Source organism: Bombina bombina, chromosome 6, assembly GCF_027579735.1.
Source record: "Bombina bombina isolate aBomBom1 chromosome 6, aBomBom1.pri, whole genome shotgun sequence".
NCBI lineage: Eukaryota > Metazoa > Chordata > Amphibia > Anura > Bombinatoridae > Bombina > Bombina bombina.
This window is the reverse complement of record NC_069504.1, coordinates 79,214,445-79,241,510: the sequence shown is the minus strand read 5'-3', so window position 1 is coordinate 79,241,510 and position 27,066 is coordinate 79,214,445. Positions and strand designations below refer to the sequence as shown.

Below are 27,066 nucleotides of genomic sequence, written 5' to 3'. Positions count from 1 at the left end.
CTCCCTCCTTACCCTGGGGTAGAGCTTTTGACATATAAAAAGGCCCAACATTGCTAATTCAGGACAGGAGATTTGGGGGTGCTACAGAAAAGAGTGGGTGTGCATTACATCCAGACTCCCCATTAGGACCATGCATAATCTATTCATGTTCCCCTGTCTGGTACATTATCTGAATAATGGACTAATCCAACGGTTTTATTAAATTGGTCTGTTAACTGATATGACACATTAGGTTAGTTTTCAAGACTATAGCAGATATATCTGAAGATGGCATTTTGAACACCCGTATGTGTTGGGTTCAGCATGATTTTGCTATTTTTTTTAGGAAGTTGAGCTTGAACGTCTGGAGCGAGAATTTGCAATACAGTCTCAAATCACAGAGGCAGCTCGCCGCTTGGCCAGCGATCCTCATGTCAGCAAAAAAATGAAGAAACAAAGAAAGACCTCATACCTGAATGCACTGAAAAAGCTGCAAGAGATTGAAAATTCTATTAACGAGTATCGCATCAAATCGGGGAAAAAACCCACGCAAAGGGCTTCGCTGATTATAGATGGTAAGTACTGAAGCTGCAACAGCCCAAAATGTTATAGTGAATATATTTATCTTATTTCATATATTTCAATATAGTATTATGGAGCCAAATTTGCTTTAACTATTTCTAAGTCGTCCTGGAGCATATAACATACTGCTTTTCTCAACTTTTGAGCAATTACTTCTTGTCACATTTGTATGGCATTATTTATTTATTTTTTCCTATTTTCATAAAAGGGATAGGAAAAATTAAACTTGAATGATTCTGATAGAGCATGTCATTTTAAGACACTTTTAAATTCACTTCTATTTTCAAATGTGCTTTGTTCTCTACACTATCCTACACTAGCGGGAGCTGCTGCTAATTGGTGCCTGCACACATTTGTCTTTTGTGATTGGCTAACTAGATGTGTTCATCTTGCTGTTAGTAGTGCAATGCTGTTCCTTCAGCAAAGGATAACAAGAGAACAAAGCAAATTTGATAATAGAAGAAAATTGGAAAGTTCTTTAAATTTGTATGTTCTATCCAAATCATGAAATAAAATGGTGGGGTTTTCTGTCCCTTTAATTCTCCATAGTCATAGTAACATAGTAGATGAGGTTAAAAAAAGTCCATTGAGTTCAACCTATACAAATCTAATATACTTTTTAAAAAAAAAAAAAGCTCCAGTTGAGCTTAAATTAATCCCACTAAAAGGTGACCCATTTAATACAAACAATCATATCCATGAATTTTGTTTCTAGCCAGAAATGTATCCAAACAATTTTTAAATGTATCTAGGGTATTGGCATTCACAATGAGTTCCACAATTTTATTGCTCTTACAGTGACAAAAAATGTTCAATTGCAGGAGATTTAATCTCCTTTCCTCCAACCTTAAATGGTGACCTCTTGTCACAATCAGTTTTCTTGAAATAAACAGAGCTTCTGCCATCTCTGTATATGGGCCTTGAATATATTTATATAAAGTAATCATGTCACCTCTCAAGCGCCTTTTTTCTAGGGAAAACATACCCAGTTTGGCTAGCCTCTCCTCATAGGTTAAATTCTCCATTCCCCTTATTAGCTTTGTGGCCCTTCTCTGAAATGTTTCTAGTTCTGCAATATCTTTTTTTGCGATCGGTCTCCAGAACTGCACTCCATACTTAAGGTGAGGTCTCACTAGTGATTTATTTTTTATTTTAATACATGCTAGTATCTTATTAGCCTTTGAAGCCGCTGCCCTGCATTGTGCACCCATCTTTAGCTTGTGATCTATTACTACTCCCAAATCCCTTTCCTCCTCTGTTTGGCTAAGTCTTGTCCCATTTAAATAATACATTGCCGGCTTATTTTTACTTCCAACATGTAGAACTTGCATTTTCCCGTATTAAATCTAATTTTCCATTTACCTGCCCATACGTCTAATTTTTACAGTGATTGAAACATGAAATGCTCTAAGCCATTACAACATGCTATTTTGCCCTACTGTCTCTTCATAAGCAGTACACACAGACAGTTAACCAATTAGAATCAACATACGCGTGTAGCTGCCAATTGCCAGCCATGCCCCGCTTAGAGACTTAAGCTATGTGTTTAATTCCTATGCTGGGGTTAGCAGTAGTATTAATGCAAAAAATACAAGCTCTGATGACTTACAATAGTTATCTTTTTTGTAGAGTATTCATAATAATTTTGTTTTCTCCTGTCTCTCTAATTATATACGCTAAATAAATAAATAAATAAATCTCTAATTCTGCTTGCGTAATTTTGCCTGTCAGCCTAATAATCATTTTCTTCCTTTGTGACACTGCAGCTAATTGAATTGATGGGTCTTGAATAAAGCATATAAAATTAAATTGATGTTAAATAAAGTATTTTTGAGGATTTTGTCTGTCTATATATTCAATATATAATGTATACACATTTTAAAAAAAAAAAAAAAAAAAAAAAAAAAGTAATAAAAAAGTATGTGACTTGCCCTCTCCTGCCTTAGTTAATTGTTTATTATACAAGCGACGTAGACGTGTTATTTGTGGGGGGTTTCCCAGCATCAGGTAAACTACATATACGTTTTCTCTGCATTGGAAATGTGTAAACAGTTAATTACAATAACCTTGCCAGTTCATTGTTTACAGAGGCATTCCACACACTTCCCATGCGGACAAACTGCACATGCGCAGTAAGTTGCCCTGGATCGCCAAGACTCAAGACATACAGGCATGTGATCACATTGGCTGTAACACAGGAATAAAATCCCGCCCCCTACCCGCGCAAGCCAATAACGCACGGGCAGGAGCTGTCAATCTCCTCGGTCTGACTAGACCGAAGAGATTGAATTTCTCCACCTTAGAGGTGGCGAAGAGGTTAGGAAAGCTGCGGTCTGGTGACCGCTGCTTGATAAATGACAGCGAGCAAGTTCTTGTGAGAACTTGCAGCCGTAGGGCTTTAATAAATCTAGCCCTTAGTATTTAAGGCAAGGCGTGGATTGTAATGTTTGTCTTGTAGCTTATTTTACTATAATTTTAATAATATTTATTAATATTGCAACTTACCTTAAAAGAACAACATAATAAATAACTTCCATGTTGAGTAAGTAAAATTACAATCTAATCTCTTCCCTACAGAGGCGAACCTTGGTAGCGAGGACAGCTCCCTCTCCGACGCCCTGGTCCTTGAAGACGGTATGTTGCTTTTTTACTTGTCGCTGAAGAAATTGGGTGTAATGCGTTTGCGTGCGTTCTTGTTTTGACAACCCTATAACAACATGGTAATTGGAGTTCTGAAGTGGAAACAATAACCTTGTACTGTCAGATATACGATATCTGAGGATTATATCTCTGAATTTTATGAATATTCTTGTGTATCTTAAAACTTCAATAGAAACAATAACACATTTTATAAACCTATCACTGAGAGTTTTTATGTTTTTAGACCTGCCTGTGAGCATATGAGCGAATACTCATTGATCATTAAAATCTATTCATTTTTTTTTTATATATGTGGAGTGGTTTCCTCTCCCAAGTACCAAAGGGCTGTTCGACAAATAAAAAAAAAAAGTATCATTTAGAAGGACTATAATTTCCAACATTTTCTAACTTGCACTTGTAGTAGTAGCAATTTAACATGTTAAATATTTCTGATGATAAAAGTTCAGTTAAAGCTACTTTAAACGGACACTAAACCCAATTTTTTTCTTTCATGATTCCGATAGAGCATGTGATTTTAAACAACTTTCTAATTTACTCCTATTATCAATTTTTCTTTGTTCTCTTGCTATCTTTATTTGAAATATCAGGAATCTAAGCTTAGGAGCCGGCCTTTTTTTTGGCTCAGAACAATGGATAGCATGTGCTGATTGGTGGGTACATTTAGCCACCAATCAGCAGGCTCAACCCAGGTGCTGAACCAAAAATGAGCCAGCTCCTAAGCTTACATTCCTGCTTTTTCAAATAAAGATTGCAAGAGAATTGAGAAAAAATGATAATAGGAGTAAATTAGAAAGTTACTTAAAATTGAATGCTCTATCCTAATCGTGAAAGAAAAAAATTGGATTTAGTATCCCTTTAATTGTTAATAAAATTAAGAAAATTGCATATTTTGGCAAACTTATCCTCAATAATAAGTTTACACCAAAAAAGTGTATATAGCACACTTCTAATTGTATCTCCTTGGGAACATGAAAAGGCTTCAACACACCTTATAAGTTGCATCCCTCTATAGTAGATAAGAGATTGGTTTTACCATAAGAGTGGATATTATAAACTGTCCCTCTGCTGTGTATGTGAGGTTGCTCTACCTATTCTACAAATACAAAGAATAGATCATTTCCACCTTCTGGTTGCTTTAGAATATTTAGGAAGTAAATACTTCTATTACATTTTGCCTTCATGTGAGTACAGCCCTTCTATGTAGAGGATTTAGTGTGTAAGCCTTGTAATTCTAACAACCTGGTATTTTGCAATGTAAATTTAGATAACTATAACTTAAAGGCAGGGGTATATTTTGGCCTAGGCAAACAAGGCACCGGCCTAGGGCAGCAGATTGGGAGGAGGCAGCATTTCTTTTTGGCTATATTAGTAAGAAGTTTACAGTTATTTTAGAAGTATTGTACAGGTATGTAAGGGAGATTTTGCCCAAAGAGCTTACATTCTAGGGGGAAAAAGTGACTGCCCATAGAGCTTACAGTTTGGAGGTAGTTCTAAACCTTTCTTTTATTCAGCTAGCTACTGCCTTTAGATCTGATGGCTACCAGCACTTAGTATTCTGTTTGTGGAAGTATTGTTTCAAGAAATCTGTGTTTGTTTTTTGTATATTGCAGCGATAGGTGTGTTTGTGTGTGTGTGTGTGTGTATAACTCTGTGTGTATCTGTGACTGTGTGTGTGAACATTTTTTTTTTTTTTTTTGAAAATGCCATAAAAAAAATCACTTTACTCCCTGACCAAAAAATATCACACCTAAAATCTTAGAGGGGGAGGGGGGTAGCAGAATTTTGAGTGCCTAGGGCAGCACAAAACCTTAATTTCTCCAACATTGGTGTGTCCGGTCCACGGCGTCATCCTTACTTGTGGGATATTCTCTTCCCCAACAGGAAATGGCAAAGAGTCCCAGCAAAGCTGGCCATATAGTCCCTCCTAGGCTCCGCCCACCCCAGTCATTCTCTTTGCCGTTGCACAGGCAACATCTCCACGGAGATGGTTAAGAGTTTTTTGGTGTTTAAATGTAGTTTTTATTCTTCTATCAAGTGTTTGTTATTTTAAAATAGTGCTGGTATGTACTATTTACTCTGAAACAGAAAAGGATGAAGATTTCTGTTTGTGAGAGGAAGATGATTTTAGCAGACAGTAACTAAAATCGATTGCTGTTTCCACATAGGACTGTTGAGATGAAGTAACTTCAGTTGGGGGAAGCAGTTAGCAGACTTTTTCTGCTTAAGGTATGACTAGCCATATTTCTAACAAGACGATGTAATGCTGGAAGGCTGTCATTTCCCCTCATGGGGACCGGTAAGCCATTTTCTTAGTCAAAGAAACAGAATAAAGGGCTTATTATGGGCTAAAAAACTGGTAGACATTTTTATGGGCTAAATCGATTGCTTTATTTGGGCATTTTTTTCATATTTATGCTGACAATTTGCATTTATAAACTTGGGGAACGTTTATTAAACGGCAGGCACTGTGTTAGACACCTTTTCCAGTCAGGGGGCCTTCCTAGTTGTAGACTGAGCCTCATTTTCGCGCCATTACTGCGCAGTTGTTTCTCCAACATAGGTGTGTCCGGTCCACGGCGTCATCCTTACTTGTGGGATATTCTCTTCCCCAACAGGAAATGGCAAAGAGCCCAGCAAAGCTGGTCACATGATCCCTCCTAGGCTCCGCCTACCCCAGTCATTCTCTTTGCCGTTGTACAGGCAACATCTCCACGGAGATGGCTTAGAGTTTTTTAGTGTTTAACTGTAGTTTTTATTATTCAATCAAGAGTTTGTTATTTTAAAATAGTGCTGGTATGTACTATTTACTCAGAAACAGAAAAGAGATGAAGATTTCTGTTTGTATGAGGAAAATGATTTTAGCACCGTAACTAAAATCCATGGCTGTTCCACACAGGACTGTTGAGAGCAATTAACTTCAGTTGGGGGAACAGTGTGCAGTCTCTTACTGCTTGAGGTATGACACATTCTAACAAGACGAGGTAATGCTGGAAGCTGTCATTTTCCCTATGGGATCCGGTAAGCCATGTTTATTAAGATAGTAAATAAGGGCTTCACAAGGGCTTATTAAGACTGTAGACTTTTTCTGGGCTAAATCGATTCATTATTAACACATATTTAGCCTTGAGGAATCATTTATTCTGGGTATTTTGATATGATTATATCGGCAGGCACTGTTTTAGACACCTTATTCTTTAGGGGCTTTCCCTAATCATAGTCAGAGCCTCATTTTCGCGCCGGTATGGCGCACTTGTTTTTGAGGACAGCATGGCATGCAGCTGCATGTGTGTGGAGCTCTGATACATAGAAAAGTCTTTCTGAGGCATCATTTGGTATCGTATTCCCCTTTGGGCTTGGTTGGGTCTCAGCAAAGCAGATTCCAGGGACTGTAAAGGGGTTAAATATAAAAACGGCTCCAGTTCCGTTATTTTAAGGGTTAAAGCTTCCAAATTTGGTGTGCAATACTTTTAAGGCTTTAAGACCCTGTGGTGAAATTTTGGTGAATTTTGAACAATTCCTTCATACTTTTTCGCAATTGCAGTAATAAAGTGTGTTTAGTTTAAAATTTAAAGTGACAGTAACGGTTTTATTTTAAAACGTTTTTTGTGCTTTGTTATCAAGTTTATGCCTGTTTAACATGTCTGAACTACCAGATAGATTGTGTTCTGTCTGTGGGGAAACCAAGGTTCCTTCTCATTTAACTATATGTATTTTATGTCATAAAAAAAAAAAAATTTAAGTTGGAACATCTCCGCGCTCTGCTTAAGGAGGTGTTATCCAATTTGGATGATTGTGATTATCTGGTCATTCCAGAACCACTATGTAAAATGGAAAAGTTCTTAGAGGCCCCGGGGCCCCCCGAAGCTTTTCCTATATCCAAGCGGGTGGCGTACATTGTTAGTAAAGAATGGGACAGGCCCGGTATACCTTTAGTACCTCCCCCCATATTTATAAAATTGTTTTCCTATAGTCGACCCCAGAAAGGACTGATGGCAGACAGTCCCCAAGGTCGAGGGGGCGGTTTCTACTCTACACAAGCGCGCCACTATACCCATAGAAGATAGTTGTGCTTTCCAAGATCCTATGGATAAAAAATTAGAAGGTCTGCTAAAGATGTTTGTTCAGCAAGGTTCCCTTCTACAACCAATTGCATGCATTGTCCCTGTCACTGCAGCCGCGTGTTTCTAGTTTGATGAGCTAGGAAAGGCGATTATTAGTAATTCTTCTTCTTATGAGGAGATTATGGACAGAATTCGTGCTCTTAAATTGGCTAATTCTTTCACCCTAGACGCCACCTTGCAATTGGCTAGGTTAGCGGCGAAAAAATTCTGGGTTTGCTATTGTGGCGCAGAGCGCTTTGGTTAAAATCTTGGGCAGCGGATGCGTCTTCCAAGAACAAATTGCTTGACATTCCTTTCAAGGGGAAAACACTCTTTGGCCTTGACTTGAAAGAGATTATCTCTGATATCACTGGGGGCAAGGGCCACGCCCTTCCTCAGGATAGGTCTTTTCAAGACCAAAAATAAACCTAAGTTTCGTCCCTTTCGCAGAAACGGATCAGCCCCAAGGGCTACGTCCTCTAAGCAGGAAGGTAATACTTCTCAAGCCAATCCAGCCTGGAGACCTATGCAAGGCTGGAACAAAGGAAAGCAGGCCAGGAAACCTGCCACTGCTACCAAGACAGCATGAAATGCGGGCCCCCGATCCGGGACCGGATCTGGTGGGGGGCAGACTCTCTCTCTTCGCTCAGGCTTGGGCAAGAGATGTTCTGGATCCTTGGGCGCTAGAAATAGTCTCCCAAGGTTATTCTCTGGAGTTCAAGGGGCTTCCTCCAAGGGGGAGGTTCCACAGGTCTCAGTTGTCTTCAGACCACATAAGAAGACAGGCATTCTTACATTGGGTAGAAGACCTGCTAAAAATGGGAGTGATTCATCCTGTTCCATTAGGAGAACAAGGGATGGGGTTCTACTCCAATCTGTTCATAGTTCCCAAAAAAGAGGGAACGTTCAGACCAATCTTAGATCTCAAGATCTTGAACAAGTTTCTCAAGGTTCCATCGTTCAAGATGGAAACCATTCGAACACTTCTTCCTTCCATCCAGGAAGGTCAATTCATGACCAAGGTGGATTTCAAGGATGCGTATCTACATATTCCTATCCACAAGGAACATCATCGGTTCCTAAGGTTTGCATTCCTGGACAAGCATTTCCAGTTCGTGGCGTTTTCTTTCGGATTAGCCACTGCTCCTAGGATTTTCTCATAGGTACTAGGGTCCCTTCTGGCGGTGCTAAGACCAAGGGGCATTGCTGTAGTACCTTACTTGGACGACATTCTGATTCGAGCGTCGTCCCTTCCTCAAGTAAAGGCTCACACGGACATTGTCCTGGCCTTTCTCAGATCTCACGGATGGAAAGTGAACGTGGAAAAGAGTTCTCTATCTCCGTCAACGAGGGTTCCCTTCTTGGGAACTATAATAGACTCCTTAGAAATGAGGATTTTTCTGACAGAAGCCAGAAAAACAAAACTTCTAGACTCTTGTCGGATACTTCATTCCGTTCCTCTTCCTTCCATAGCGCAGTGCATGGAAGTGATAGGTTTGATGGTAGCGGCAATGGACATAGTTCCTTTTGTGTGCATTCATCTAAGACCATTACAACTGTTCATGCTCAGTCAGTGGAATGGGGACTATTCAGACTTGTCTCCGAAGATACAAGTAAATCAGAGGACCAGAGACTCATTCCGTTGGTGGCTGTCCCTGGACAACCTGTCACAAGGGATGACCTTCCGCAGACCAGAGTGGGTCATTGTCACGACCGACGCCAGTCTGATGGGCTGGGGCGCGGTCTGGGGATCCCTGAAAGCTCAGGGTCTTTGGTCTCGGGTAGAATCTCTTCTACCGATAAATATTCTGGAACTGAGAGCGATATTCAATGCTCTCAAAGCTTGGCCTCAGCTAGCGAGGGCCAAGTTCATACATCAACCATCAGGGGGGAACAAGGAGTTCCCTAGCGATGGAAGAAGTGACCAAAATCATTCTATGGGCGGAGTCTCACTCCTGCCACCTGTCTGCTATCCACATCCCAGGAGTGGAAAATTGGGAAGCGGATTTTCTGAGTCGTCAGACATTGCATCCGGGGGAGTGGGAACTCCATCCGGAAATCTTTGCCCAAGTCACTCAACCGTGGGGCATTCCAGACATGGATCTGATGGCCTCTCGTCAGAACTTCAGAGTTCCTTACTACGGGTACAGATCCAGGGATCCCAAGGCGGCTCTAGTGGATGCACTAGTAGCACCTTGGACCTTCAAACTAGCTTATGTGTTCCCGCCGTTTCCTCTCATCCCCAGGCTGGTAGCCAGGATCAATCAGGAGAGGGCGTCGGTGATTTTGATAGCTCCTGCGTGGCCACGCAGGACTTGGTATGCAGATCTGGTGAATATGTCATCGGCTCCACCATGGAAGCTACCTTTGAGAGACCTTCTTGTTCTAGGTCCGTTCGACCCACTCCAGCTGACTGCTTGGAGATTGAACGCTTGATCTTATCATAGCGAGGGTTCTCAGATTCTGTTATTAATACTCTTGTTCAGGCCTGAAAGCCTGTAACCAGAAAAATTACCACATAATTTGGTATATCTGTTGGTGTGAATCTGCAGGATTCCCTTGGGACAAGGTTAAGATTCCTAAGAGTCTATCCTTCCTTCGAGAAGGATTGGAAAAAGGATTATCTGCAAGTTCCTTGATGGGACAGATTTCTGCCTTGTCTGTGTTACTTCACAAAAAGCTGGCAGCTGTGCCAGATGTTCTAGCCTTTGTTCAGGCTCTGGTTAGAATCAAGCCTGTTTACAAAATTTTGACTCCTCCTTGGAGTCTCAACCTAGTTCTTTCAGTTCTTCAGGGGGTTCCGTTTGAACCCTTACATTCCGTTGATATTAAGTTATTATCTTGGAAAGTTTTGTTTTTGGTTGCAATTTCTTCTGCTAGAAGAGTTTCAGAATTATCTGCTCTGCAGTGTTCTTCTCCTTATCTGGTGTTCCATGCAGATAAGGTGGTTTTGCGTACTAAACCTGGTTTTCTTCCAAAAGTTGTTTCTAACAAAAACATTAACCAGGAGATAGTTGTGCCTTCTTTGTGTCCTAATCCAGTTTCAAAGAAGGAACGTTTGTTGCACAACTTGGATGTAGTTCGTGCTCTCAAATTTTACTTAGCAGCTACTAAGGATTTCAGACAAACTTTGTCTTTGTTTGTTGTTTATTCTGGTAAACGGAGAGGTCAAAAAGCAACTTCTACCTCTCTCTCCTTCTGGATTAAAAGCGTTATCCGATTGGCTTATGAGACTGCCGGACGGCAGCCTCCTGAAAGAATCACAGCTCACTCCACTAGGGCTGTGGCTTCCACATGGGCCTTCAAGAACGAGGCTTCTGTTGATCAGATATGTAAGGCAGCGACTTGGTCTTCACTGCACACTTTTTCTAAATTTTACAAATTTGATACTTTTGCTTCTTCTGAGGCTATTTTTGGGAGAAAGGTTTTGCAAGCCGTGGTGCCTTCCATTTAGGTGACCTGATTTGCTCCCTCCCTTCATCCGTGTCCTAAAGCTTTGGTATTGGTTCCCACAAGTAAGGATGACGCCGTGGACCGGACACACCTATGTTGGAGAAAACAGAATTTATGTTTACCTGATAAATTACTTTCTCCAACGGTGTGTCCGGTCCACGGCCCGCCCTGGTTTTTTTAATCAGGTCTGATAATTTATTTTCTTTAACTACAGTCACCACGGTAACATATGGTTTCTCCTATGCAAATATTCCTCCTTAACGTCGGTCGAATGACTGGGGTAGGCGGAGCCTAGGAGGGATCATGTGACCAGCTTTGCTGGGCTCTTTGCCATTTCCTGTTGGGGAAGAGAATATCCCACAAGTAAGGATGACGCCGTGGACCGGACACACCGTTGGAGAAAGTAATTTATCAGGTAAACATAAATTCTGTTTTTTTGAGAGCAGGGCATGCAGATGCATGTGTGAGGATCTAAAAATTGCTGGAAAAGCTTCTAGAAGGCGTCAATTGGTATCGTATTCCCCTCTGGGCTTGGTTGGGTCTCAGCAAAGACTATAGCTGGGACTGTATAGGGGTTAAATTTATAAACGGCTCCGGTTCCGGTTATTTTAAGGGTTAAAGCTCTGAATTTTGGTGTGCAATACTATTAATGCTTTAAGACACTGTGGTGAAATTTTGGTAATTTTTGAACAATTCCCTCATACTTTTTCACATATTCAGTAATAAAGTGTTTTCTGTTTAAAATTTAAAGAGACAGTAACGGTTTTGTTTTAAAACGTTTTTTGTGCTTTATTGACAAGTTTAAGCCTGTTTAACATGTCTGTTCCTTCAGATAAGCTATGTTCTATATGTATGAAAGCCAATGTGTCTCCCCATTTAAATTTATGTGATAATTGTGCCATAGCGTCCAAACAAAGTAAGGACAGTACTGCCACAGATAATGAAATTGCCCAAGATGATTCCTCAGATGAGGGGAGTAAACATGATACTACATCATCTCCTACTGTGTCTACACCAGTTTTGCCCACGCAGGAGGCCCCTAGTACATCTAGTGCGCCAATGCTTATTACCATGCAACAATTAACGGCTGTAATGGATAACTCCATAGCAAATATTTTATCCAAAATGCCTACTTATCAGAGAAAGCGCGATTGCTCTGTTTTAAACACTGAAGAGCAGGAGGGCGCTGATGATAATTGTTCTGTCATACCCTCACACCAATCTGAAGGGGCCATGAGGGAGGTTTTGTCTGATGGAGAAATTTCAGATTCAGGAAAAATTTCTCAACAAGCTGAACCTGATGTTGTGACATTTAAATTTAAATTAGAACATCTCCGCGCGCTGCTTAAGGAGGTTTTATCTACTCTGGATGATTGTGACAACTTGGTCATTCCAGAGAAATTATGCAAGATGGACAAGTTCCTAGAGGTTCCGGTGCACCCCGATGCTTTTCCTATACCCAAGCGGGTGGCGGACATAGTAAATAAGGAGTGGGAAAAGCCCGGCATACCTTTTGTTCCCCCCCCCCTATATTTAAGAAATTATTTCCTATGGTCGACCCCAGAAAGGACTTATGGCAGACAGTCCCTAAGGTCGAGGGGGCAGTTTCTACTCTAAACAAACGCACTACTATTCCTATCGAAGATAGTTGTGCTTTCAAAGATCCTATGGATAAAAAATTGGAAGGTTTGCTTAAAAAGATTTTTGTACAGCAAGGTTACCTTCTACAACCAATTTCGTGCATTGTTCCTGTCACTACAGCAGCGTGGTTCTGGTTCGAGGAACTAGAAAAGTCGCTCAGTAGAGAGACTCCATATGAGGAGGTTATGGACAGAGTTCACGCACTTAAATTGGCTAACTCTTTTATTTTAGATGCCGCTTTGCAATTAGCTAGATTAGCGGCGAAAAATTCAGGGTTTGCTATCGTGGCGCGCAGAGCGCTTTGGCTAAAGTCTTGGTCAGCGGATGTGTCATCCAAGACAAAATTGCTTAACATCCCTTTCAAAGGTAAAACTCTATTTGGACCAGAATTGAAAGATTATTTCAGACATCACTGGGGGAAAGGGCCACGCCCTTCCACAAGATAGGTCTTTCAAGAATAAAAATAAGTCTAATTTTCGTTCCTTTCGCAATTTCAGGAACGGACCGGCCTCTAATTCTGCATCCTCTAAGCAAGAGGGTAATGCCTCACAACCCAAACCAGCCTGGAAACCGATGCAAGGCTGGAACAAGGGTAAGCAGGCCAAGAAGCCTGCCGCTGCTAACAAAACAGCATGAAGGAGTAGCCCCCGATCCGGGACCGGATCTAGTGGGGGGCAGACTCTCTCTCTTTGCTCAGGCTTGGGCAAGAGATGTTCAGGATCCCTGGGCGCTAGAAATAGTTTCTCAAGGTTATCTCCTGGAATTCAAGGAACTACCCCCAAGGGGAAGGTTCCACATGTCTCAATTATCCTCAAACCAAATAAAGAGACAGGCATTCTTACATTGTGTAGAAGACCTGTTAAAGATGGGAGTGATACACCCAGTTCCAATAAAGGAACAAGGAATGGGATTTTATTCCAATCTGTTCGTAGTTCCCAAAATAGAGAGGGAACTTTCAGACCAATTTTGGATTTGAAGATCCTAAACAAATTTCTCAGGGTACCATCGTTCAAAATGGAAACCATTCGAACGATTCTACCTACTATCCAGGAAAGTCAATTTATGACTACCGTGGATCTAAAGGATGCGTACCTACATATTCCTATCCACAAAGAACATCATCAGTTCCTAAGGTTCGCTTTTCTGGACAAGCATTACCAGTTTGTGGCCCTCCCATTCGGGTTAGCCACTGCTCCAAGGATTTTCACAAAGGTGCTAGGGTCCCATCTATCGGTTCTAAGACCGAGGGGCATTGCAGTAGTACCTTACTTGGACGACATTCTAATACAAGCGTTGTCCCTGTCAAAAGCAAAGGCTCATACAGACATCGTTCTAGCCTTTCTCAGATCACACGGATGGAAGGTGAACATAGAATAAAGTTCTCTGTCCCCGTCAACAAGAGTTCCCTTCTTGGGAACAATAATAGATTCCTTAGAAATGAGGATTTTTCTGACAGAGGTCAGAAAATCAAAACTTCTAAGCTCTTGTCAAGTGCTTCATTCTGTTCCTCGTCCTTCCATACCGCAGTGCATGGAAGTAGTAGGGTTGATGGTTGCAGCAATGGACATAGTTCCTTTTGCACGAATTCATCTAAGACCATTACAACTGTGCATGCTCAAACAGTGGAATGGGGACTATACAGACTTGTCTCCAATGATTCAAGTAGATCAGAAGACCAGAGATTCACTCCGTTGGTGGCTGACCCTGGACCATCTGTCCCAGGGAATGAGCTTCCGCAGACCAGAGTGGGTCATTGTCACGACCGATGCCAGTCTAGTGGGCTGGGGCGCGGTCTGGGAATCCCTGAAAGCTCAGGGTCTATGGTCTCGGGAAGAGTCTCTTCTCCCGATAAACATTCTGGAACTGAGAGCGATATTCAATGCTCTCAGGGCTTGGCCTCAGCTAGCAAAGGCCAGATTCATAAGGTTCCAATCAGACAACATGACGACCGTTGCGTATATCAATCATCAGGGGGGAACAAGGAGTTCCCTGGCGATGAAAGAAGTGACCAAAATATTTCAATGGGCGGAGGATCACTCCTGCCACCTGTCTGCGATCCACATCCCAGGTGTGGAAAACTGGGAGGCGGATTTTCTGAGTCGTCAGACATTCCATCCGGGGGAGTGGGAACTCCATTCGGAGATCTTTGCCCAAATAACTCAATTATGGGGCATTCCAGACATGGATCTGATGGCGTCTCGTCAGAACTTCAAGGTTCCTTGCTACGGGTCCAGATCCAGGGATCCCAAGGCGACTCTAGTAGATGCACTAGTAGCACCTTGGACCTTCAACCTAGCTTATCTATTTCCACCGTTTCCTCTCATTCCCAGGCTGGTAGCCAGGATCAATCAGGAGAGGGCCTCGGTGATCTTGATAGCTCCTGCGCAGGACTTGGTATGCAGACCTGGTGAATATGTCATCGGCTCCACCATGGAAGCTACCTTTGAGACAGGACCTTCTTGTTCAGGGTCCATTCGAACATCCAAATCTGATCTCCCTCCAGCTGACGGCTTGGAGATTGAACGCTTGATTCTATCGAAGCATGGGTTTTCAGATTCTGTGATAGATACTCTGGTTCAGGCCAGAAAACCGGTAACTAGAAAGATTTACCATAAAATATGGAAAAGATATATCTGTTGGTGTGAATCCAAAGGATTCCCATGGAATAAGATAAAAATTCCTAAGATTCTCTCCTTTCTACAAGAAGGTTTGGAGAAAGGATTATCTGCAAGTTCTCTAAAGGGACAGATCTCTGCTTTATCTGTCTTACTACACAAAAGACTGGCAGCTGTGCCAGATGTTCAAGCATTTGTTCAGGCTCTGGTTAGGATCAAGCCTGTTTACAGACCTTTGACTCCCCCCTGGAGTCTAAATCTAGTTCTTTCAGTTCTTCAAGGGGTTCCGTTTGAACCTTTACATTCCATAGATATTAAGTTACTATCTTGGAAAGTTTTGTTTTTGGTTGCAATTTCTTCTGCTAGAAGAGTTTCAGAGTTATCTGCTCTGCAGTGTTCTCCGCCCTATCTGGTGTTCCATGCAGATAAGGTGGTTTTGCGTACTAAGCCTGGTTTTCTTCCTAAGGTTGTTTCTAACAAAAATATTAAACCAGGAGATAGTTGTACCTTCTTTATGTCCGAATCCAGTTTCAAAGAAGAAACGTTTGTTACACAATTTGGACGTAGTCCGTGCTCTAAAATTCTATTTAGAGGCTACTAAAGATTTCAGACAAACATCTTCCTTGTTTGTTGTTTATTCTGGTAAAAGGAGAGGTCAAAAAGCGACTTCTACCTCTCTTTCCTTTTGGCTTAAAAGCATCATCCGATTGGCTTATGAGACTGCCGGACGGCAGCCTCCTGAAAGAATCACAGCTCACTCCACTAGGGCTGTGGCTTCCACATGGGCCTTCAAGAACGAGGCTTCTGTTGACCAGATATGTAAGCAGCGACTTGGTCTTCACTGCACACTTTTGCCAAATTTTACAAATTTGATACTTTTGCTTCTTCGGAGGCTATTTTTGGGAGAAAGGTTTTGCAAGCCGTGGTGCCTTCCGTTTAGGTAACCTGATTTGCTCCCTCCCTTCATCCGTGTCCTAAAGCTTTGGTATTGGTTCCCACAAGTAAGGATGACGCCGTGGACCGGACACACCAATGTTGGAGAAAACAGAATTTATGCTTACCTGATAAATTACTTTCTCCAACGGTGTGTCCGGTCCACGGCCCGCCCTGGTTTTTTAATCAGGTCTGATGAATTATTTTCTCTAACTACAGTCACCACGGTACCATATGGTTTCTCCTATATATATTTCCTCCTGTCCGTCGGTCAAATGACTGGGGTGGGCGGAGCCTAGGAGGGACTATATGGCCAGCTTTGCTGGGACTCTTTGCCATTTCCTGTTGGGGAAGAGAATATCCCACAAGTAAGGATGACGCCGTGGACCGGACACACCGTTGGAGAAAGTAATTTATCAGGTAAGCATAAATTCTGTTATGCCACTGCTTAAAGGAATAGTAACGTCAAAATGAAACGTTCATGATTCAGAAAGTTTTACACAAATGTATTAAATCTGCTTTGTTCTCTTGGTATCCTGTGTTGAAGACTAAAACTAGGTAGGCAGATAGGAGCTTGGGAGTTTGAGTGTGTTTTTAGAAGTCTGTGGCAAAAGTGTAATTTTGACTTAACTCTCCCTTTTTAAAGGGACATAATACACAAATATTTTTTCTGTTCTATCTAAAAGATGGGGGTGGGGGGCTGTTTTTTTTAAATCAATGTTTCAGAGCTTAATAAACTACCTTTTTCGTGTGGCAGTTTTCCCTTTTAACCAGTGAGCTCGTGAGTCCCAGGACACAATTGAACACACCCCCTTCTGTTCATTTCAATTAAAGTTTAAACAGTTAAAGGAAAAAAAAATATTTTAAGTGTAGACCTTTTGCAGTGCAGTGTTTAAATTGCTGATATATGGTACAAAATGTGTTTTATGTCGCTTTAACATATTTTTGCAAAAACAAATGTATTCATCAGGTTTAAAATGCCTTATTTCATATGCAAGAAATACTTTTATAAGTACAATTTTCCTTTTCATTTATTTGTCGACTTTAAACTGTAGAATATAATTTTGGTTTTTTTATGACTCTGAATGTACTATAACTAACTGTACGTTTTCTTCTTCAGAGGATTCTCAGGTTACCAGCCTACTGTCGCCTATGCAGTCTCCCCACAAAGGTCTACCACCCCGGCCTCCTTCCCACGCTAGGCCGCACCCACCTCAATCCCTGGACGGGCTCAGGCAGTTACATTACCAGCGAAATGACTATGACAAATCCCCTATAAAACCCAAAATGTGGAGTGAATCCTCATTGGATGAACCCTATGAAAAAGTGAAGAAAAGATCATCGCACAACCATTCCAGGTAGTTGCAAATTGTATGCAGTATACTGCACAGGAAGTCCTTATCCAATCAAATATTTTAGTTATGTTTTAAGTTTGTGATATTAATTGAATAACGTTGTGAACACCGTTTGGGTTTTGTACCTCTCCTAAGCAGATTTAACTACATGGATATTATGTTGAGGTATTACTTAACGGATCATGCATAATTACAAGGCTTTTATTCATTAGAGCATTTTGTTTTTGTATATTGCTGCTACTGAGCATTGCATGACCAGTGAGCCAATCAGAAACTGCATACACATGTAGCAGTGAATAACTGTTGCTCAGGAACATGTCTCATGGACAAGATTAACTATGTGTTTAACTCCTTTTTGGGGGAAACACACACTTATCAGCAAGCGTTCATGCATTATTAAAATGCTGTACGGCATTAGAGTTTATGATTGCGTTATTCTGTGTATAGATACTAGGACAATAGCAAGAGACATGAAACCCAAAAAAATTATTTCATGATTCAGATAGAGTATACAATTTGAAACAACTTTCCAATTTACATTTATTATGTGCTTTGCTTTGTTCTCTTGGTATTTTTTGTTGAAAAGCAAACCTAGGTAGGCTCAGGAGCTGAGCTAGCTGCTGATTGGTGGCTGCACATACAGTATCTCACAAAAGTGAGTACACCCCTCACATTTTTGTAAATATTTTATTATATCTTTTCATGTGACAACACTGAAGAAATGACACTTTGTTACAATGTAAAGTAGTGAGTGTACAGCCTGTATAACAGTGTAAATTTGCTGTCCCCTCAAAATAACTCAACACACAGCCATTAATGTCTAAACCGTTGGCAACAAAAGTGAGTACACTCCTAAGTGGAAATGTCCAAATTGGGCCCAATTAGCCATTTTCCCTCCCCGGTGTTATGTGACTCTTTAGTGTTACAAGGTCTCGGGTGTAAATGGGGAGCAGGTGTGTTAAATTGGTGTAATTGCTCTCACACTCTCTCATACTGGTCACTGGAAGTTCAACATGGTACCTTATGGCAGAGAACTCTCTGAGGATCTGAAAAAAAGAATTGTTGCTCTACATAAAGATTGCCTAGGCTATAAGAAGATTGCCAAGACTCTGAAACTGAGCTGTAGCACGGTGGGCAAGACCATATAGCGGTTTCACAGATCAGGTTCCACTCAGAACGGGCCTTGCCATGGTTGAGCAAAGAAGTTGAGTGCACGTGCTCAGCGTCATATCCAGAGGTTGTCTTTGGGAAATAGACGTATTAGTGCTGCCAGCATTGCTGCAGAGATTGAAGGGGTGGGGGTTAGCCTGTCGGTGCTCAGACCATACGCTGCACACTGCATCAAAATTGGTCTGCATGGCTGTCGTCCCAGAAGGAAGCCTCTTCTAAAGATGATGCATAAGAAAGCCCGCAAACAGTTTGCTGAAGACAAGCAGACTAAGGGCATGGATTACTGGAACCATGTCCTGTGGTCCGATGAGACCAAGATAAACTTATTTGGTTCAAATGGTGTCAAGCATGTTTGGCGGCAACCAGGTGAGTACAAAGACAAGTGTGCCTTGCCTACAGTCAAGCATGGTGGTGGGAGTGTCATGGTCTGGGCCTGCATGAGTGCTGCCGGCACTGGGAGCAACAGTTCATTGAGGGAACCATGAATGGCAACATGTACTGTGACATACTGAAGCTGAGCTTCAGAGACTGGGCCGCAGGGCAGTATTCCAACATGAAAACAACCCCAAACACACCTCCAAGACGACCACTGCCTTGCTAAAGAAGCTGAGGGTAAAGAAGCTGGACTGGCCAAGCATGTCTCCAGACCTGAACCCTATTGAGCATCTGTGGGGTATCCTTAAATGGAAGGTGGGGGAGCGCAAAGTCTCTAACATCCACCAGCTCTGTGATGTCGTCATGGAGGAGTGGAAGAGGACTCCAGTGGCAACCTGTTTAGTTCTGGGGAACTCCATGCCCAAGAGGGTTAAGGCAGTGCTGGAAAATAATGGTGGCCACACAAAATATTGACACTTTGGGCCCAATTTGGACTTTTCCACTTAAGGGTGTACTCACTTTTGTTGCCAACAATGTAGACCTTAATGGCTGTGTGTTGAGTTATTTTGAAGGGACAGCAAATTTACACTGTTATACAGGTTGTACACTCACTACTTTACATTGTAACAAAGTGTAATTTCTTCAGTGTTGTCACATGAAAAGATATAATAAAATATTTACAAAAATGTGAGGGGTTTACTCTTTTTTCTGAGATACTGTATATACCTCTTGTCATTGGCTTACCACTTTGTTCAGTTAGCTCTGAGTAGTGTATTGCTGCTCCTTCAATAAATGATAACAAGAGAGTGAAGCAAATTAGATAACAGAGGTAGATTTGAAAATTGCTTAAAATTGTATGTTCTATCTGAATCGTGAAAGAAAAAATTATTTGGGTTTCATATACCTTACGTTTAAACAGAAAGTTCACTTAAATCATCCCATGAACCTTAAACTTTTATATATTCTAGAAAAGTTCTTTTGGTTTTTATGTTTTTTTATTTAATTTTGAATTTTTAATTTTTTAAAGCAGCCACAAACGTTTTCCCAGCACAGGAAGCTGTTCAGAAGCCGGTGGGAGCAACTCGTTACAGAATAGTCCCATTAGGAACCTCCCTCACTGGAACTCCCAGTCCAGCATGCCATCCACCCCGGACTTGCGGATCCGCAGTCCCCATTATGTTCATTCCACAAGGTAAGAATTTGTAATTTGATTATTTTATCTCTTGTTAATATAACACAATGGGTTTGATCACGCCTTTGTTTTATGGGTTGCTATCTGTTCTACATATCAGTATATAGTTTATTAAAACCAATTAGAAGCACATTGGGATTTTCATGAGCTATTATTGAATGAGACTGTTCAACTGAACAACAGAGGTGATTTTAATGATTACTATACAGCATGGTAATGGGTAATATACAATCATGACAATAATGAAGAATTAAGTTTGTGTGCAGTTTTTAGGTAAATAACACTGATGCCATATGTTTACATTAGTTTTTTGTTTGTTTAAATTCATATTATTTCTGTGCTGGACTCTCAGGTCTTTCTTCTTCTTGTTATTGCAGGTCAGTTGATATCAGCCCCACCAGGCTGCACAGTTTAGTTCAGCACTTTAGACACCGGAGCTCAAGCTTGGAGTCACAAGGAAAGCTTTTGGGTTCTGAAAATGAAACTGGGAGCCCGGATTTTTACACCCCAAGGACTCGAAGCAGTAATGGCTCTGATCCAATGGATGACTGTTCTTCTTGTACTAGCCATTCCAGTTCTGAGCACTACTACCCAGCTCAGATGAATCCGAACTACTCTACTTTGGCTGAGGACTCGCCCTCCAAAGCCAGGGAGCGGCAAAGGCATAGACATAAATCCAATGGAAACCTGGTATCTTCCAATTCAGGGAGCATGCCCAATCTGGCTGCTAGGAACGGAACAGGGCACCACGGTGTCTACCTGCACAGCCAGAGTCAGCCTTCTTCTCAGTATAGGATAAAAGAATACCCTCTGTATATTGAAGGGAGCTCAACTCCTGTCGTTGTGCGGAGTCTAGAAAATGATCAAGAAGGGCACTACAGTGTCAAAGCACAATTCAAAACATCAAACTCCTACACTGCTGGGGGGATGTACAAAGAAAACTGGTATGGGGATGATGTTGTGGACCATGTAAAACTAACACCTTCCCGTTCTCAAATAGTAAGGACTCCATCGCTCGGGAGAGAGGGTAATGAAAAGGGCCCTGTTAGGACTGTGGTATCTGATGAGTTACGGCATTGGTACCACCGATCCTCGTCATCTCACAAGGAGCACAACAGGCTTTCACATACCAGTTCTAACTCTTCAGACAGTGGCTCCCAGTACAGCACATCTCAAAGCACCTATGTGGCACACAGCAGAGTAACAAGAATGCCTCCGATGTGTAAAGCAACAACAGGTAAAACCATGTTATTTTTTTATTTTATTTTAAAATGAAAAGGTCATAAAGATGTCTGTTTAAAATATATTTTGGTAGTTTTAAATGCTTAGAGATATTATGGTGGTTTGAAGGTTGTATAGATCCATGGGGATCTGGGGGGGATTCCTCCACTCCCATATTTTTGCTCTTCTTTATATCCAAATGTAAGAACCTACTTGAGTCACTGAGCAACTCTCTTCTTCCCTCCCACTTCCCCTTGGAAAAAGTTCTGCGGAAGCCCATGTATACATCATGTGTTTATGAATGGCTTTGTACCAGTTCTGTTGATCTGATCTCATAACTGTTCCAATGTTGTGGAGTCTTGTGGATTCTACCGTACACTTAGGTACTGACTGGCTATATATTTACAACATGTGACTTTTAAGTACCTAATAAATTGGTATTCAATGAGATGAGGAGTTCTACATGTAGGGTTGTAGCATCACTTTGAACTTTATTTTAATAGTAATTTTATATTAGCCTCCAATAAAAAATAAAAATAAACAGGTTCTAGAGTACAGGAAATACCTTATTTATATAAAAAGATATTTGTGTAAATAATCTAGTTTAATGATCACTTAGGGGTCGATTTATCAAAGGCTTTTGCAGCCTTCGACCCCCTACGACTGCAGGTTCTCACGAGAGAACCTGCAGTCCGTATTTAACAAGCAGCGGTCATCAGACCGCTGCTGCCCTAACCTTTCAGGAGGTTGCACAAAATTGTGTTTTTGTACAATGCTGAATTCCAGTAGCATAATTCAGCCCACCAAAGGTGAGCTGCGGCGCGTATGTGCGCCTTTGTCCGCCCCAGCTTGATAAATCGACCCCTTAATATGTTAAAGGGACAGTATACTGTAAAATAGTTTTTCCCTTAATGTGTTTGCAATTGCTTTTTTTACCAAATGCAGAGTGAAAAATATATGAAAATTAGCTTTTTAAGGTTTATTTCTGTATATTAAAGCTCTGATTTTGTGTTTTGAAGCCACAGCCTAATAAAATAGGTTGAGCTTGTAGGTATAATCAGATCTCATTACTGTATCACATTGTGCACATATACCTGCTTCTTTATCTTATATCTGTCCTTAAAACAATCACCAATGCTTTGAGAGAACAATGGAAAATCAACATTTTATTACCTTATCTCTGCTTTATCACACTGGGAGTGTAATTTCTTCTGCTGGCTGTGTTTAAAAAGTTTATCTATAGCTGGTATGCGCGGCCACAAACTTTCAGAATAGGTGGGGATACCACATGATAAATTAACAATTTCAAATGCCAATATAAGGGTAAAGGAGCTACTTGTAAACAATTTAATACACTCCAGCAGGTAAAGTGGATCATTGGGAACAAATTAAAGGGGAGAAAAATTTTGAGTAAACTGTCCCTTTAATGTACAAAATGTGTGCTGATTATGATTGTCTCAGCAACTGTATCTGCTCAGGACCAGCAGTTCTCTGTAGCAACTGAGCTGCTCTTTAACTATGTATTTAACCCATTTGCCGACTTAAAAACATAGTATTGCTTATAAATTAGAGCATGCACTTTTGTGCACTATAATGTCCTTTTGGGGAATTGTCTTGGTAGCTCATTTTTCAGGTCTTGGTAAATAAAACCGCTCCCATTTGGCTTTTGTTGATATACATTTAAGTCTTGTATTCAGTGGCTTCCATTAGTGAAGTGCTCAATTCTAAGAGGAACAACATAAGACAGAATTATTAAAAAAAAAATGATATTCTGTTAGGGGAAAGTGTGACCATAAATTACACAGTAGCTTGTCTAGTCATTCTGGTTTTCACATGCTGAATGACCTTGGCGCTCAGTAAGCACAAAGTAATGCATTTACATATTGTTTGATATCTCTCTGAGGCCCTAAAGCCCCTTCATCAAACTCTTGTTCCCATCAGCTTCCCTAAGTGTGTGGTCTGCTGATTATATGGTGATTTAAAAAGAGGACATTCTTGTGAGCTGAGATGTGCGCACTGTGCATCAGGGAACTGAATGTGCCGTACACATCCGCGCTTTATTAAACACACTTTTGTTTCCTTCCTTTATACGAATAGAATATTTATTAAATGTCTTATTCTGCAGAAATATTGCACTTCTGAATATCTATTCATTCTTTCTGCTCCAGAATATAAATTCACAACTCATAAATCTCTTTTAGAGCCAGATATAACGGGGACTTATAAAACAACAAAACACTTTAATGGGATTCAGCTTTGAAAGATGCAAGTTGTTTAATCATCATATGATGCATGAAAGGGAACTAATACTGGGATATTTATTATTATTATTGTATGAATTTATAAAGTTCCAATGCTCTTCTAGACCGCACAGGAAGCTAATTATAAAGCACAGGGATTACACTGTGTGGCCTAGAATCAGGTAGGAGTCAGACATATGGGAGAAAGAAGGTGCACAGAATAGGGCCAGATGGAAGCTTGGCCCTACATCTGCAAGGAAGGAAACAGATCTGAGCAAACTGCTGGTGTCATTGAAGGATGAGATGTTTGAGTCAGTTATAAACTTCTTTCTAGATTTGAGTGTTGAATTGATGTTTGTAAATTGTATCAGGTTGGGAGCAGAACTGTGATTATTACTAGTTTATGTGGTGCAGCCTTAGATCTTTGATGAAAATAAATTCTGTTTGGATATATCCTGCTCTTTAAACACCTCTCTTGTGACTTTTTATTTGTTTTTCTTTTTCTTTCTTTCTTTTTTTTTGTTGGAAAAGGAACAAACACAGCTGGTCCGCTCTTTAAAGACTGAGTAATTCTGTGTCTCTTTAATACCAGCCCAAGGATTAAAGCCATTGGTCGGGGTCCTTGAAAATAGTCAGACCACAGTTCTTTTGGCTTCTATGTTTAACTCACTGGAATTGGGACTATTAAGTTTGTGCTGCAGCTTGATAAATCCATACATTTTTATAGTACATTCTATAATTTGTTGTTGCATAGCTTATCCTACTCAATATATGTTCTTAACCCCTCAAAGTGCCGATTATCAAGCATTGCAGCTATTAAACAAGATAGGAACAGTGATTGGCAGGTAAATGTGAGCGTTTCTCCTGATTGACTCTTATACATTTTCTACCCAGGAGCTGCAATGGTTGTGAGACTTTACCTATGTCTTTAAAGGGACAGTCTAGTCCAAAATAAACTTTCATGATTTAGATAGGGCATGTAATTTTAAACAACTTTCCAATTTACTTTTATCACAAATTTTGCTTTGTTCTCTTGGTATTCTTATTTGAAAGCTAAACATGGGAGATTCATATGCTAATTTCTTAGACCTTGAAGGCCGCCTCTTATATGAATGCATTTTGGCAGTTTTTCACAACTAGAGGGTGTTCATGTGTGTCATATAGATAACATTGTGCTCAAGCATGTGGAGTCAGCACTGATTGGCTAAAATGCAAGTTTGTCAAAAGATCTGAAATAAGGGGGCAGTCTGCAGAAGCTTAGATACAAGGTAATCACAGAGGTAAAAAGTATATTAATATAACTGTGTTGGTTATGCAAAACTGGGGAATGGGTAATAAAGGGATTATCTATCTTTTAAAACAACAAAAATTATGGTGTAGACTGTCCCTTTAACCACATTTATGGGGTTTTACAAGATCATAATGAAAACATATTACATACTCTAATGAAAGGGTAGACAAATATGTTTAAAATTGACTGCTTATCTGGCATTTCTTCCTAAATGGCCTCTTACCACCTAAAGAGTAACATGTCCAAGCTTGAGTTCCTGCTAATCCCCCCTCTCGCTTTAATCTGAATTCTGATTTTTCTATTGCCGTCTACCCATTATCCCAAGTCCGCTACCTCGGAGTTGCACTTGATTCCAATCTGTCATTCATGCCCCACATCCAATTGCTTTCTTCATCCTGCCACAATCATCTATGCAATATTTTTGATGTTTCTGAGAGCTGACCCCCCTAAGCAACTTATCCATTCCCTTGTAATTACCTGACTTAACCACTGCAATAACTGGCCAACTGGCCTTCCTGTCTCTCCCACCTTTAATCCATCCGAAATGCCTCTGCCATTGTAATCCACCTTTCCTGTCCCTCCGAATCTGCTGCAACTCTCTGAGTCCCTTCACTAGCTCCCCATTCACAGCAGAATCAAATTCAAAATTCTCACCCTGACCTACAAAGCCCTCACCAACTTATTTCCCCACTACCTATCCTCACTCATCAACAAATGTGTACTCCAGCATGCCCCCTACGATCCAACAGTGATCAGCTCGCCCCCTACGATCCAACAGTGATCAGCTCGCCCCCTATGATCCAACAGTGATCAGCTCGCCCCCTATGATCCAACAATGATCAGCCCGCCCCCTAAGATCCAACAGTGATCATCTCGCCCCCTACGATCCAACAGTGATCAGCCCGCCCCCTACGATCCAACAGTGATCAGCCCGCCCCCTACGATCCAACAGTGATCAGCCCGCCCCCTACGATCCAACAATGATCAGCCCGCCCCCTAAGATCCAACAATGATCAGCCCGCCACCTAAGATCCAACAGTGATCAGCCCGCCACCTAAGATCCAACAGTGATCAGCCCGCCCCCTAAGATCCAACAGTGATCAGCCCGCCCCCTAAGATCCAACAGTGATCAGCCCGCCCCCTAAGATCCAACAGTGATCAGCCCGCCCCCTAAGATCCAACAGTGATCAGCCCGCCCCCTAAGATCCAACAGTGATCAGCCCGCCCCCTACGATCCAACAGTGATCAGCCCGCCCCCTACGATCCAACAGTGATCAGCCCGCCCCCTACGATCCAACAGTGATCAGCCCGCCCCCTACGATCCAACAGTGATCAGCCCGCCCCCTAAGATCCAACAATGATCAGCCCGCCCCCTACGATCCAACAGTGATCTGCTCCTTCAATCTTCTATTATCACCTTTTCACATGCTGGGCTGCAGGACTTCTCTCATGCGGCACTTCCTCGCACTGTCAGACTTTCCCCTAATCTGCCTTCTTTTAAATCCTCTGTATAGACATTATTGTTATGGGATGCCTATCACCCAAATACGTAACAAATAAATTCCACATACTTAATAATTGCCCTCATCTAACATCATTCTCACCCTTGCGGTCCTCACCTCCTGTCATATGTAAGTTCCCACATAAATATGACCTTCAATTCCTTCTGTATTAGTTTGTCAAATTTTGTCTTGTCTCTTACAAGGATTGTATATTTATTTTACTTCATCAACTGTACCCATGCACAGCGCTGTGGAATATGTTGGTGCTTTATAAATTAAAGTAAATAGTAATAATAATTATTTAGCCAGACATATATTTAGGAGCCAGACAGTAATATTTGTACAAAGATACATGGAGAATAACCCAAAAAGTTAGGAGCCAGTGGCTTCTTTGGCTCCTCGGTATGTCAAGGACTGGTAATGATTTTTTAAAAATAATTACAACTTAATTTTAAAGGCACAGTCAACACCAGAATTTTTGTTGTTTAAAAAGATAGATAATCCCTTTATTACCCATTCCCCAGTTTTGCAAAACCAACAGTTATATTAATACACTTTTTACTTCTATGACTAACTTGTATCTAAGCATCTTCTGACCACCCATAATCACATGACTTTTAGTTATTATCTATTGACTTGCATTTTAGCCAATTAGTGCAGTGTCTGCCACTAGCCACGGGCGTGATCACATATGGTTATCTATATGGCCTACATGAGCTAGCTCTCCCCTGCTGTGAAAAGTAAATAAAATAGATG

The 27,066-nt window shown here is 41.1% G+C and overlaps 1 protein-coding gene across 5 annotated transcripts in view; it reads left to right on the top strand.

Annotated features, from left to right (window-relative positions):
• Nucleotides 1-27,066, top strand: part of FRMD4A (FERM domain containing 4A) — an 818,993-nt gene that overhangs the window by 775,355 nt on the left and 16,572 nt on the right. For all 5 annotated transcript variants that reach the window (XM_053716492.1, XM_053716495.1, XM_053716493.1 and 2 more), the window contains exons 17-21: nucleotides 326-554; nucleotides 3,139-3,195; nucleotides 17,085-17,322; nucleotides 19,892-20,056; nucleotides 20,434-21,293. In XM_053716492.1, the coding sequence (XP_053572467.1) occupies nucleotides 326-554; nucleotides 3,139-3,195; nucleotides 17,085-17,322; nucleotides 19,892-20,056; nucleotides 20,434-21,293 (1,549 nt within the window). The remainder of the gene's footprint in view (nucleotides 1-325; nucleotides 555-3,138; nucleotides 3,196-17,084; nucleotides 17,323-19,891; nucleotides 20,057-20,433; nucleotides 21,294-27,066) is intronic.